The 14,505-nt window shown below is 42.0% G+C and overlaps 1 protein-coding gene across 2 annotated transcripts in view; it reads right to left on the bottom strand.

Moving 5' to 3' along the window:
* The window catches only part of osbpl3b (oxysterol binding protein-like 3b), a 166,546-nt gene that overhangs the window by 97,248 nt on the left and 54,793 nt on the right, over positions 1-14,505 (bottom strand). For both annotated transcript variants that reach the window (XM_059945110.1, XM_059945111.1), the window contains exons 3-7: positions 12,777-12,893; positions 10,605-10,658; positions 9,031-9,144; positions 8,787-8,951; positions 3,506-3,638 (exon numbers count right to left, since the gene is read on the bottom strand). In XM_059945110.1, the coding sequence (XP_059801093.1) occupies positions 3,506-3,638; positions 8,787-8,951; positions 9,031-9,144; positions 10,605-10,658; positions 12,777-12,893 (583 nt within the window). The remainder of the gene's footprint in view (positions 1-3,505; positions 3,639-8,786; positions 8,952-9,030; positions 9,145-10,604; positions 10,659-12,776; positions 12,894-14,505) is intronic.

Genomic DNA, 14,505 nt, shown 5'->3' with positions numbered 1-14,505 from the left:
GCTGTCTCCCTTGTAGTATCACTTGGATAGGGGGATATGTCTGGGGGTGCACTTGGATGACAGACTTGAGTGGAGCACCAACACAGAGGCTGTGTGCAAGACGGGCCAGAGTCGCCCCTACTTCCTGAGGAGACTGAGGTCCTTTGGAGTATGAAGGCCTCTCCTTCACATGTTCTACCAGTCTGTTGTCACCAGTACTATCTTCTATGCGGTGGTGTACTGAGGCAATGGCATCAACATGGGTGATTAGAAAGGGGGGGGGGGGTCTGTTATAGGAGACAAACTGGACACATTGGAGGCAGTGGTTAAACAAAGGACCCTACGGAAAATCCTGGCAATTCTGGACAAAGCTTCTCACCCTCTGCATAGCACCTTGGCCGAACAGAGGAGCACTTTTAGTAACAGACTAAGACAACTGCACTGCTCCAAAGAGCGCTATATGAGGTCATTCTCACCCTCAGCCATTAGGCTCTATAATGAGTCAACCTGTAGCTGGGGAAGTGATGAACCAACCCTTCCTGTTGTTAGACTGTTTGAGGTAACTTGTTTTTTATTCTTTCTTCCTTCTCCTCTAACACTTGTATGTGCATTGCTAATGCTAATTTGACACTGTAAGTTCCTTTGGGATCAGTAAGGAATCTATGAATCTATCCATATGAAGCATTCAGATCATTTACAAATAGTATTGGATACTGTGGCCCATGTAGTGTGACACAGCCTCATAGTTTGTGTACCTGTGCATGATTCTTATTTCACTTGTTTGTTCAGCCAGTTCTTTACAAAATTAAGAACTGCCTTCAATTCTATGAGGTTCAAACTTAACAATCTATCTTGAAAGACTTTATCAAATCTCTTTGGAAGTTCATGAATAAACCAGACATTTGACGGTTCAATGTCAGACAATTCTTCAGACACAAAGTCAGACATGTATCAGACATGACCTTATCACTGGGTTAGATAAAAAATCCAAAGTATTTAACCACTGATTAAATATTGAACATGGAGCAGTACAGGCCATTCAGTCCAACCCTTTAGCCTATCCAAGATCAATCTAACTTTCCATCCCATTCTTTGGCCATTCATTGCTTTCACATACAGTATTATTCTTCTCCAATTCGCAGATGCTCAAAATTGGTTTTGATGACTTTAGCTTTTCTTACACAATTGTAAAATCGTTTTGATATTGATATCTTAGGCAACTTTATGTTACTCTTCTTTTCACAGTTTAGATGAATGAGGGGGTATCTTTTATTTATTTTCCTTTTGAATATTGAAAGGCCTAGATAGGGTGGATGTTTCCTATAGTGAGGGAGCCTAGGGCTAAAGGGCACTGTCAGAGAATACAAGGACGCCCCTTTAGAACAGAGATGAGGAGGAATTTCTTTAGCAGAGGGAGGTGAGTCTGTGGAATTCATTGCCACAGATGGCTGTGGGGACCAAGTGTTTGGGGATATTTAAAAGCAAAGGTTCATTGGTTTTTAATTAGAAAGGCTGTGAAAGGTCATGGGGAGAAGGCAGAAGTATGTGATTCAGAGGGATAATAAATCCCTCATGGGGTGGCGTGGTAGCTTAATGGTAGGCACTACAGTACCAGCAACCCGGGTTCAATTCCTGATGCTGCCTGTAAGGAGTTTCTACGCCCTCCCTGTAACAACGTGGATTTTCTCTGGGTGCTCTGGTTTCCTCCCACGGTCCAAAGACATACCGGTTTGTCGGTGAACTGGTCACTGTAAATTGTCCTGTAATTAGGCTAGGCTTAAATTGGGGGTTGTAGACTGGGCCTATTCTGTGCTGTATCTCAGTAAATAAAGAAATCAGTCATGACAGAATGGCGGAGAAGGATTCATGGTCCGAATGGCCTAATTCTGCTCCATTTCTTATGGTCTCTATGGTTGCCAAGACCTGTTCTAATACAGCTGAGCATTTTTTCCTCTGTTTTACTAAAGTTCATCTTCTTAGTTGCTCATGGTTAATATTTCAGCAAGTAGCTTATACCCATTGGGATGTAAACAAGTTTTCCATGGCATAAAGTATTCAAAACACTTTTCAATGATACTTTGTTTTACCAGTTGGCAGATTTGTCCAGTATAGTGTGAACTGTTTGACCCACATAACGAAGTCAGCGTTACTCAAATTTAGAATCATGGCTGCTCCACTTTGCCCAGCAACCGCACACTGGAGCTCAATACCACCCCCATCATCAAATAAAACTTTCAAGCAATGCCAGGCTTATTACTCATCCCTAACTCCCACGTGACTGGCCTTTTGTTGCCTCAAAGAGATATCTGTTATGAGTAAATACCTTGAGATTTCCATCTGCTCAAATCACAGCTCAATCAAAATGTAAATTGATCCCTTCATGATCACTGAAATTATGTATGCAGTGGCCACTTTACTAGATACACCTGTACACCTGCTCGTTAATGCAAGTATCTAATCAGCCAATCACGTGGCAGCAAAATGCACAAAAGCATGCAGACATGGTCAAGAGGTTCAGTTGTTGTTCAGGACAAACATCAGAATGGGGGACATGGAGAGGGGATCTGATTGCAACATATAAGATCATTAAGGGATTGGACAAGATAGAGGCAGGAAATATGTTCCAGATGCTGGGAGAGTCCAGTACCAGAGGGCATGGTTTGAGAATAAGGGGTAGGTCATTTAGGACAGAGTTAAGGAAAAACTTCTTCTCCCAGAGAGTTGTGGGGGTCTGAAATGCACTGCCTCAGAAGGCAGTGGAGGCCAATTCTCTGGATTCTTTCAAGAAGAAGCTAGATAGGTATCTTATGGATAGGGGAATCAAGGGATATGGGGACAAGGCAGGAACTGGGTATTGATAGTAGATGATCAGCCATGATCTCAGAATGGCGGTTCAGGCTCAAAGGGCCGAATGGTCTACTTCTGCACCTATTGTCTATTGTCTAAATGTGATCTAAATGACTTTGTCCACAGAATGATAGTTGGTGCCAACTGAGCATTTCAGAAACTGCTGATCTCCTGCCATGCTCACGTACAACAATCTCTAGAGCTTACAGAGAATGGCGGGATAAACAAAAAAAAAACACCCAGTGAGTGGCAGCTTTGTGGACGTAAATGCCCTGTTTATGAGAGAGATCAGAAAGGATGGCCAGACTGGCTCACGCAGTCAGGAAGTCGACAGCAACTCAAATAATAACACATTGCAATAGAAGTGTGGAGAAGAACGTGTCTGAAGATACACGTCGAACCTTGCAGAGGGTGGACTACAACAGCAGAAAACCACAATCGTTAGACACTTCCTGTACCCAATAATGTGGTCACAGAGAATATTGCAAATCACTCCACAGGCTTGAGCAGGAAGAGTTCATGTATTAATAGTCAGTAATAGGGAGGATATAGAACAGAAGAAGAGAGCAGACTTACAATTCTCTGGGAAGTTCTACAGGGGAAGTAAATGGCCAATTAAGTCTCACTATCAAATACTTTAGTCCACTTTTGCTTTCATTCCAAGTACAAGTGTTCTCACCTTTTGAGCACTTGTCTATATCTTCCGAACTTTGCAACCACGCTGTCACCTTCGACTGGCTGTTAGAATAATTGACAGGAAAACCAGGGCTAATCTGGAATGACATCTGCTTGCATAAACTTCCTCTCTTCAACTGGAAAGAGAAAGAAAGATTAAAAAAATAACTGCAGTGAATTCATGATGAATGCAATTTGCTTAATTATGACAATTTCTTTGCAGTTTACAATATTGGAGGGAGGAAAGGATAAATAAGATCCCTTCCTCCCTCCCACCTACACAGACAGACCTCCAATGTGGAGAAGATGGTTTTAAGTATCTTACAACTTTACATTACAACCCAAGTCAAAAAGTACAATGCTTCCTGGCACTACATCTATTTTTGCTCTACTTACTTAATTTTAGCTTTTCAAAGCAATATATATAAATATATACGTAGTGTAATCCACAGCTTTTATTATTATATATTGCAATGTACTGCTAAGGCATTACATCACATTTCATGACATATGCCAGTGATATTAAACCTGATTCTGATTCTGACATCAGATTGTTAATCAGCACAGATCATCTGAAACCCCCTGCTGTCTTCTGCTCCTGTTGAACTTTAAGCACTCATCTTTCCAGGATAACCACATGCTGATGACTGAATTTATAGTTGTTCATGAAGTTGTGAAATTAGTTTGCCTTGATTTTATTAAAATGATATCAACTTAAAAGCCAAGAAGCTAGCAGTAACCTAGACAGAATTTTCATAGTGCTTGGCTGCAGTCAGAGAAAAATAAGTGTTGGCTATATTATGGAATACCATTGAGCTCATGTTTCTAACCCCCGTTCATCATTGTTGATAGTTTTGGGCACTGTGATCCAGAATTCTATATATATATATATACACACATTCCCATATAATATAAGACACTTAGCTCACTGACCCCCAAATAATTTCCCCTGTAAATTTTTCCTATCATGTCCCAAATTCAAACCCTATCAATTCCCACTACCATCATATTATACCACTCACCCAAACAAATGGGGGCAATTTTCAGTAACCAAACAGCCTGACCATCTTTTGACTGTGTGAGGAAACCAGAGCACCTCAAAGAAGGCCAAGCAGTCACAGAATGAACATCGAATGATCAGGGAATCGAGGGCTCCAGGGAACTGGCGCAGACGGCAGGGTGAGGCAGGGACAGGTTAGCTGTAACTACCCTGAAAGTCAGGACATGGTAGTGGGGTGGTTCCTGATGCATTTTTGCGGTGCCCCGCATTCTGTGATCGGGGTTTGTTTTCTGACACTGTCTGTAAGGAATTTGTGTGAGTGTGTAGATATCCTCCGGGTGCTCCTGTTTCCTTCCACATTCCAAAGATGCACAGGTTAGTGTTAGTAAGTTGTGACCATAAGACATAGGATCAGAATTAGTCCATTCAGCCCATTGAGTCTGCAACCCCATTCCAGCACGGCAGATATATTTTCCTTCCAAGCCCCATTCTCCTGCCTTCTCCCGACAACCTCTGATACCCTGACAATGAACCTTTCCACCTATCCAGCGCCATCTGTGGCAAAGAATTCCACAGATTCACCATGGCTGGAGAAATCCCTAACTCACCTCTGCTGTAAATGGACGTACCTCTATTCTAAAGTCTGGTCATAGATTCACCCCCTTACAGGAAACATCCTCTCAGTGTCCACTCTATCTAGGCCTTTCAATATTTCATAGGTTTCAATACAATCCCCCTTCATCCTTCTAAACTCCAGCAAGTACAGGACTAGAGAACCATCAAACACTCCTCATATATTAACCTTTTCGTTTCTGGAATCATTTCCATGAACCTCTTCTGGACAGTCTCCAATGCCAAAGCATCCTTTCTTTGATAATGGGCCCAAAGCTACTCACAATACTCCTAGTGCACTCTAACCAATGCCTTACAAAGCCTCAGCATCACGTCCTTGCTCTGCTATGTTAGTCCTCTTAAAATGGATGCTAACATCGCATTTTCCTTCCTATCACTGACTCAACCTGCAATTTAACCTTGAAGGAATCCTGCACAAGGACTCCCAAGTGCCTGTGCCTTTGCAACTGCACCTGTACTCCTTCTACTAAAGTGCACGACCACACACTTTTCTACTCTATATTCCATCGGCCACTTTGCCTATTCACCCAATCTGTCCCAGCTTCCTCAAAACTACCTGCCCCTCCACCTATCTTTGTATCGTTGATGAATTTGGGCACAAAGCCATCAATTCCATCATCCACATCGTTTTCATATAACATGAGAAGAAGCGATCCCAACAACCCACCCCCTGCGGCACACCACTAATCACTGACAGCCTTTATTCCCGCTCTTTGCCTCATGCCAATCATCCAATCTTCAATCCATGCTAGTGTCTTTCCTGTACTACCATGGGCTTGTAGCTTATTAAGCAGCCTCATGTGTGGCATCTTGTCAAAGGCCTTCTGAAAACCCAAAAAACAACATCCACTGACTCTCCTTTGTCTAAACTGCCTGTTATTTCCTCAAAGAATTCCATCTGATTTGTCAGGGAAGATTTCCCCTTAAGGAAGCCGTGCTGACTTTAGCCTACTTTATCATGCATCTCCAATTACCCTGAAACCTCATACTTAATAAGGGACTCCAACATCTTCCCAACCACTGAAGTCAAACTACCTCCCTATAACTTCCTTTCTTCTGCCTCCCTCCTTTCTTAAAGAGTTGCGTGACATTTACAATTTTCCAATCTTCCAGAACCATTCCAGGATCTAGTGATTCTTGAAAGATCATCACTAATACAATTTCTTAGCTACTTTGTTCAGAACCCTGGGTTTGTCCATCTAATCCAGACGACCAATTTATCTTCGGACCCTTCAGCTCAATCTCCTTGGTAACAGTATCTACACTGACTTCTAAATTTGAGAAAGTCAGCAGATGCTGGAAATCCAGATCAAGACACATAAAATGCTAGAGGAACTCAGCAGGTCAGAGGGCATCTATGGAAATGAATAAGCAGTCGATGTTTTGGGCCAACACCCTTCTTCAGGACTGAGAAGTTAGGGAGAAGACTTCTGCCTCCTGGCACATGAATTTCTGGCATACTGCTTGTGAATTACACTGATGCAAAATATTCATTAAGTTCAACACATACAAAAGCTGGATGAACTCAGCAGGTCGGGCAGCATCCGTTGAAATGTGCAGTCAATCTTCAATCCTTTTCAACGGATGCTGCCCGACCTGCTGAGTTCATCCAGCTTTTGTACGTGTTGATTTGACCACAGCATCTGCAGTGTACTTTGTGTTTATTAAGTTCATCACCGTTTCTTTGTCCATTACTATCTCTTCAGTGTCATTTTCTAGTCGACCAATATCCACTGGTGCCTCTCTTTTACTCTTTATATATCTGAAATCTTCTGGAGTCCTCTTTGATATTTTTGGCCAGCTTACCTTCATATTTCATCTTTTCTCTCCTTATGCTTTTTTTTTCCCCAGTTGTCTTTGATGGTTTTTACAAGCTTCCCAATCCTCTGACTTCACACTAATTTTTGCTATATTATATGCCCTCTCTTCTGCTTTTATGCTCTCTCTGCCTTGCCCTGTCAAACCATGGTTGCCCCATCCTCTGTTCAGAATATTTCTTCATCTATGCTATGCTGGCGATGGAAGCAAGGCAACACCTGTGGGCTGTCCCCAGTACACCCTCAGACAGTGATGGTTGCTGATGCAAACAACGCATTTCGCTGTACTGATGTTTCGATATGCATGAGGCAAATAAAGCTCGTCTTTACGTTTAAGCTTGAGGGGCACTGGGGGACAGGGTGTACGCATATTAATGGCACTGTTAGCTGGTAGCTCAGTACCAGCTTCAATACTGAAACCTGGAATAAAAGTGCTTCCTTTCAGCACTGCGTAACTCATTGTCACCTGACAATACAGCAATATTCTCCTGTCCTTCGAGTGGCAGAGCTGTTGAGAGGCAGTGGGTTGCCTATCATCAGGTTGAACTTTTGTGTCTACATGTTCATTTTTCCTTCAGAAAAGCAAAACACTTCACAGGATGTAAACACGGTATTGAAATAAGAATCTGCAAGGCCCAAGAGAAAATTCAATTTCCAAAAGAAGTTTTCCTGATACATAATGTAATGGACTTTCTGATGCTTCTCTCAAAGGTGCTGAACATAAAATTGATCTACAATCCAGGGTCATGAAACATTTTCAGAAGCTGAAAAGAAAATTAAAAGCAGTATCACAAAACCTTTTGACCTGGAAACCCATTATCCATCTCTGAACCGTACACTGTGAGTGGCCAGTTTATTAGGTACAGATGTACACCTGCGCATTAATGCAACTATCTAATCAGCCAATCAAGTGGCAGTGACTCAATGTATAGAGGCAAATTTAGAACCAGGCAACAGTCCCATTGGGATGTCAGCAGTGGAAAGGGTGAGCAGCTTCAAGTTCCTAGATGTCAACATCTCTGAAGATCCATCTTGGCCCAGTTAAAAAGAAGGCATGCCAGTGGCTCTGTTTCATTAGGAGTCTGAGGAGATTTGGTACGTCACCAAAGACTGCAGCAAATTTCTACAGCTGTACTGTGGAGAGCATTCTGACTGGTTGCATCACCAGCTGGTAAGGAGGCGGCAACGCACAGGATCAGGAAAAGCTGCAGAGGGCTGCAAACCGAGCCAGCTCTATCATGGGCACCAGCCTCCCCACCGTCGACAACATCTTCAAAAGCCGATGCCCCAAGGTGACATCGACCACCAAGGACCCTCATCATTCAGAGCATGTTCTCTTCTCATTACTACCATCGAGGAAGAGGTGCAGGAGCCTGAGACCTTAAATTCAATGACTTAGGATCAGTTTCTTCCTCTATACCAGATTTCTGAACAGTCCGTGAATTCACGAACACTAACTCACTATTTTGCACTACTTATTTGTTTTTTTTTAATATTCATATTGTGCTTTACAGCAATGTTTATGTATTGCATTGTACTGCTGACAGAAAACACATTTCATGACATACTGTAGGTCAGTGATTACAAACCTGTTTCTGATTCTGACCAAAATGGCCAGGTTCTGCACGGGCTTCTATTGTGTTATGCTCAGGAATATCAAAGTCAATCTACTACAGGAAGAACCGTGGCGAGAGCAAAGATCACAAGCAAAAACAATACATAAAATCACATGCTCAGGAAAAAAAAAGTAGTTTATAACATTCTTTTTTAAACCCCAAAAGGTTAACCTCTTACATTGTAAACCTGGATAAATATTTACTTGTTTAGTGCATTACCTTCTGTAAAGGGGAGTTCAAAGAGCTCGAAGAGTCTGTAGCAGACGACACAGGGAAGAAGTGATTCGTCACATCATGGGGAAACTTAGCAATTTCATTCTGGCGGTACAGCCTGTGGTGACGCAACTTTGCCACCCACTCGTCAAAAAACTCTTGGACCTTCACCTGGCAAACAAACAGTTAAGTGAGTGTCATCAGGAAGATTGTCCACTTAGGAATCAGCCGGAGAGATGCTGTCAATTACCTTCAGATGATATATGTGCTCTTCTGTGTCCAGATCGATACATTTTGCCTTCTTCTTGATGGACATCACAGACAGCCCGACATCAATGCAGCCATGAAGTTTTCCTTTCTGAATCTGGAAAAATAACTTCAGTTATCAACAAGGAATGGAAACACTTGGCGAATGTAAGGTTATAGGTCAAACGCAGGAACCAAAATTTCCTGACACATTCCGAGCAAATGGATTTCTCCTGTAAACCACGGATTCCCAATCTGGGATCCACGGACCCCTTGCTTAATGGTCCATGGCACATAAAAGGTTGGGAACTTCTGCTCTAAAGTATTGACAGACAGAGAACTATTTTAAACAATCTTTCTGTCCTTCACTACAGATGGCTGAGGTACCCAATCCTGAAGAATTTGGCAGCTCAAACTAAACAAGGTCTGAACCCACCGTTAGTTTCCATTGTGGACCCCAGACAGGAGGGAAAGCTCCTTCAGGTCCAGTATGTTTATGGCAATTATCATCTCCCCCATCTTCTTTACATGATCCAGTGACTTCCCCTTTAACCATAGAGAGTTTGGCCCCAGGTTATTAAGGAATGACCTCAAGCTGGCACAAATGAGATGCCAATACCTCAGCCCAGGTAAAACATCCATTGCTTTTTGACTTTTGGTGCACCGGTCAGTATCAATACACATTTCTGAAGAGAAACTTCAATGCAGGGAAGTAAATTAAGCAACTATCGCCATACTATGGAAATTATGGAATTAATGGTAATGGAACTGGAATTGGTTTATTATTGTCACATGCACCAAGTCGTAGTGCAAAGCCTGTCTTGCATACAGTTCATACAGATCAACTCATTACACAGTGCAGTGAGGGTAGAACAATACCAAAGCAGAAGAAAGTGTAACAGGTACCGAGAGAGTGCAGTGCAGATAAATCAGATCATAACAAGACAGATTGTGAGGCATTCTACATTGCAGCAGAGGGAAACCAATTCACCCCTTTCCAGAATTATCATTTCTGTAAGTGACAACAGGTTACCAAGATGGGTTATTATTAGAATAAAGGATATAAATTATTTTTTAAAAACTGGTTTTTGTTTATCAAGAGCAATATTAGCAAAGCTGAAGATGACTCTTAACTTAGGCTTCTGAATCCTTTGAAATGGTTCAAAAAATACTTCTAATACTAAGGGAAGGGCAAGGCCTTTATTATTATCAAGGATCAATCGCATCTATCCAGCATCCTCTTTGACTTTCTACCATCAGGCAAGAGACTCCGATGCATATAAACAAGAACGGTCAGGATGGGAAATAGCTTTTTTCCTCAGGCCATTAGGCTTCTGAACTCCCTGATGCATCAAATTCAAGGTGTCACCAGATCATTTGTACTGTACCTACGATATATAATTTATGCACTTTGTTTATCTATCTGTAAATCACTTGTAGACTTAATTCTTACTTTCTTAAAGTTATTGTGTGTTATGTATACTACTGTGCTTTACACCCTTGTCTGGAGAAATGTAGTCTCATTTGGAATTATACTTGTATACAGTTAAATGACTATTAACTTGACTTAGTACTCACATCAGCCTGAGTCTTTGCGTACTTCAAGATCCCTTTCTCCAAGAAGAAGTATCGCTGGAAGTGAAAACAAAGATATATTAGGGTCATTTAAGGGACTACGAGATAGACACATGGATGACTGAAAAATGGAGGGCTATGTAGGAGGGAAGGGTTGGATTGGTCTTAAAGAAGATTAAAAGGGTAGCACAACATTGTGGGATGAAGGGCCTGTACTGTTCTCTGTTCAAAAGTATTTACTGGAGATTTATCTAATTCTGGAAAAGAATATAATTAAAGAAACAGGATAATAGCAGAGCAGGTCTGGGATTCCTATCTTCACCACAATCAAAGACCAGGTCTAAAAACACACTTGCTCTCTCGCAACAATTTCACAATTTCCCACAATGAGGGCAGGGAAAAAAATTAGGAGCTTAGCAAAATAGAGGGCTATGCAGTAGGGAAATTCTAGGCAGTTACTAGAGTAGGTTACATGGTTGGCACAACATTGTGGGCCTAGGGCCTGTAAAGGGCCGTAGATTTCCATGTTCTTATGTTTCTAAAAATGTAACCTACATCTGGTGCCAGCCATGATTCTTGCAATAGTACTTTCTTCCAGGCGTATGCAAATTACACGTATGAATCTGGAAATCAGGTCAGAATCAACCCTCATTTCCAGATAGGGTGCTGAATCATTCAACAGGGAACACAAATCATTCTTTATATTCCTTGCATTGACTGTCGTGTGCAATGGGAACATCTACAGCTGTCAAATTTACCTTAATGGAGAGGGGTTAGCAACGATAACAGATGCTGTAGGAAACCTTTAACCAAGCTCAAATGGTTATGAAAAAGCAGATAAGAGTTAACACAAAACCTGAAATGATTCATTATGATCCAATAAAGATATAAGTGGTAGAGTTTGAGGACACACCACTCACAGCAGCTTATTAACCTGAGAGTGCACAAGCACAAAATCGTTGGCGCAAAAATGGCACATTTTACTGTATGTTTCGATGTTTCGATGTAAATGTGACAAATAAAACTAACCTTTATTATTTCATGCATTCACAAGGAGGAGGTGCAAACTCCACTCAGAGAGCACAGGAGGTCAGGATTGAACCCAGTTCACAGGGAGCTGGTCAGGCAGCAACTTAAGCAGCTATGCCTATCAGGATAATCCACTCAGTTTCTTAACTTCAATTAAAAATTTCTGGCTGAGTCACTAGGCAAGTCCACAATTGAATACTTTGCCCAGAGTTCACCAGACAAGCCAAATCTGGGAAGGAGATTCAATAGCTAATATAGCATCGTCAAAGGCCCATGGAACTCACAGGTTTATAGACAGGGTGGACATCACTTGGATATGCAACTACAGAACAGGGCGAGGGAGCAAATTATATTCTCTATCTCAATATATTTTTAGGTAGAATTTTTGTGACACCCCCCTCCCCCAACAGATGTAATGTGCGTCTCCTGCATTTCAAATATCCAAGCAAGCAGTTCTAAGAAAGTGACACAGCATTTAGTGCTGTGCTTCCACAGCTCCCCAGCAGCCAGGAACCCAACAGCTGGATGGTAGTAACTGTGTTCCGGTCCCCTGCCTATAAAAAAAGATATCAATAAGATTGAAGGAGTTCTGAGGAAATATACAAGGATGTTGGTAAGATTTGGAGACCTGAGTTATAAGGAAAGGTTAAATAGGTTAGGACTATATTCCCTGGAGTTTAGGAGGGTGAGGAGAGATTTGAAAGAGCTATACAAAATAATGAAGGGTATAGATAGGGTAAATGCAAGCAGGTTTCTTTAACTAGTTTGGGTGAGACAAGAAATAGATAGAGGGCCTAGAGCAAGGGTGAAAGGTAAAATATTTAAGGGGAACATGAGGGGGAGCTTCTTCACCCAGAGGGTGGAACGAGCTGCCAGTGGAAGTGGTGGATATGGGTACGATTTCTACATCTAAGAGAAATTTGGACAGGTACATGGATGGGAGGGCTGTGGTTTGGGCGCAGGCTGACAGGACTAGGAAGAATAATAGTTTAGTGCTAGCAGCTACTCGATGGGCTGAAGAACCTGTTTCTGTACCGTACTGTACAATGACCCAACAAACAAATATGAATGTGGTTATTTTGGTACATTTCTGTTTTCTTACACCGGTGTATTTCAACATTGCTCCCTCCCCCCCAATAACCGCACCTTATGCCAGCCTTTCAGGGGCCACTTCCTCTTCTTCAGCATGTACCCTTCTTGCTTCTCTGGCTCATGGATGGCGCTTGTAACGTCGCGAAGCCCTTCCACAATCTCCCAGCTGTCCTGCTCAAAACAAATTTTCAAAAAGAATTCACGGTACATTTAAAATGCACACTTCACAGTTGGCTGCAAATGACTGCTCTTTTTTTCAGTTCCCATTGGGTAATTTATTCAAATTGCTCAGTTCTTATCCCATACTTTTTCCTAAAACTGTCACCATGGGCAATTCAAATAAAGCAGACTCTAATAACTTTTCATTGTTGTGGTCCAGTATTCCAAATGGTTTATCAGTATCAAAAATATTAAAGTGTTCACTCGGAAGTCATAAGTATAAATGATATCAATAAGTAATGCTGAAATTATTGCAAAACTGTGCTAAAATGCGTAAGAACTTTAGAACTGGCAAATGATGCAATTTAGTCTCAGTACATTTACATAACTACATTTTCACAATGTGGTAATAAGACTTTAAGATGAAGGAACAAATTTAGACCATTCATCTCATCAAGTTTGTTCCACCATTAGATTACGACTGATTTCAAGTTCAAAGTGCATTTGTTATCAACAGATGCTTAAATTGTACAACCTTGAGATTTGTTTGTCTGCAGGTAGCCACACAGCAAGAAGTCCAAAATAACCCAATTAAGGAAAAAAATATAAAAAATAAAAATAAATGACCAACACCCGTTAAGCAAGAGAAAGGGGGGAAAAATCATGCAAACAATTGAAGTGAACAACAACAATCTGAACCAAAAATTGAGTCCTCAGATCCAAACCCCTGAGCATTCCAGAGTAGGATAAAAGCCTCACTTATCAATACATCATATTAGCAGGCGCAGAGCACAACAGCCACGGCAGTCTTCATAGCCTCTGCGCCCTACAGAGAGAGGAGTGACCATTACAGAGAACGAGCGAAATCGGCTCTTGCAACACTCTGCCTTTTCAGTCTACCTGGGCTGGTGTCTAGATCGACCAAACAAGCAGCTAAAGGCGCCAGCGCCCTGGAGAGAGGAGTGAACATCACGGAAAGCGAGCAAAATCGCTCTCGTCTCCGATCTGGGCTGGCGTTAAGACTGTCTAAACAACGTATCGCACCTTGCACTAGGGTCCGGGTATCGCTGTTGCACCTAGTGACTCGCTCTGGACCCGGATTCCATCACCCAGCCCGAAGCCGCTCTCAAGCTCTTCAAATCAGTTCAGCACCCAGAGTGATCCAAGCTTGCACCAGGGCCAGATGCAAGGGCGTCGAATCTCCTCTTGGCACTCACAGTGATCCAACCTCATTCCCAGGTCAGTTGTAAGAGCATCGGAACTCCATCTGCAACAATTCTGCAACACACCATCTCGGCTCATCCCCCAAACTCGCCTCGCCATCGCTTGTCCCTTTACTGGTTGTGGTGACAGTTTAACACAATTTACCTCAGAAAAGTTATTTTTAGTGATGTTTTTAGTCAGATTTCTTAGCTTTTTGACTACCAGAAAGCTGTCACACACGTTTGGTGCTGTCATCTTAACTAGTAGTTTATTTCCCCCCTCAACTCCATTCTCCTGCCTTCACTCCGTAATCTTCCGACACTCTTACAAATCAAAACCCGACCAAACTCTGCTTTAAATATACCCAGTGACTCGGCCTCCACAGCCATAAGTGGTAGTGAATTGCACAGATTCACCACCC

The sequence above is a fragment of the Hypanus sabinus genome, chromosome 20 (genome assembly GCF_030144855.1).
Source record: "Hypanus sabinus isolate sHypSab1 chromosome 20, sHypSab1.hap1, whole genome shotgun sequence".
Lineage (NCBI taxonomy): Eukaryota > Metazoa > Chordata > Chondrichthyes > Myliobatiformes > Dasyatidae > Hypanus > Hypanus sabinus.
This window is presented reverse-complemented; position numbering and strand designations above follow the sequence as displayed.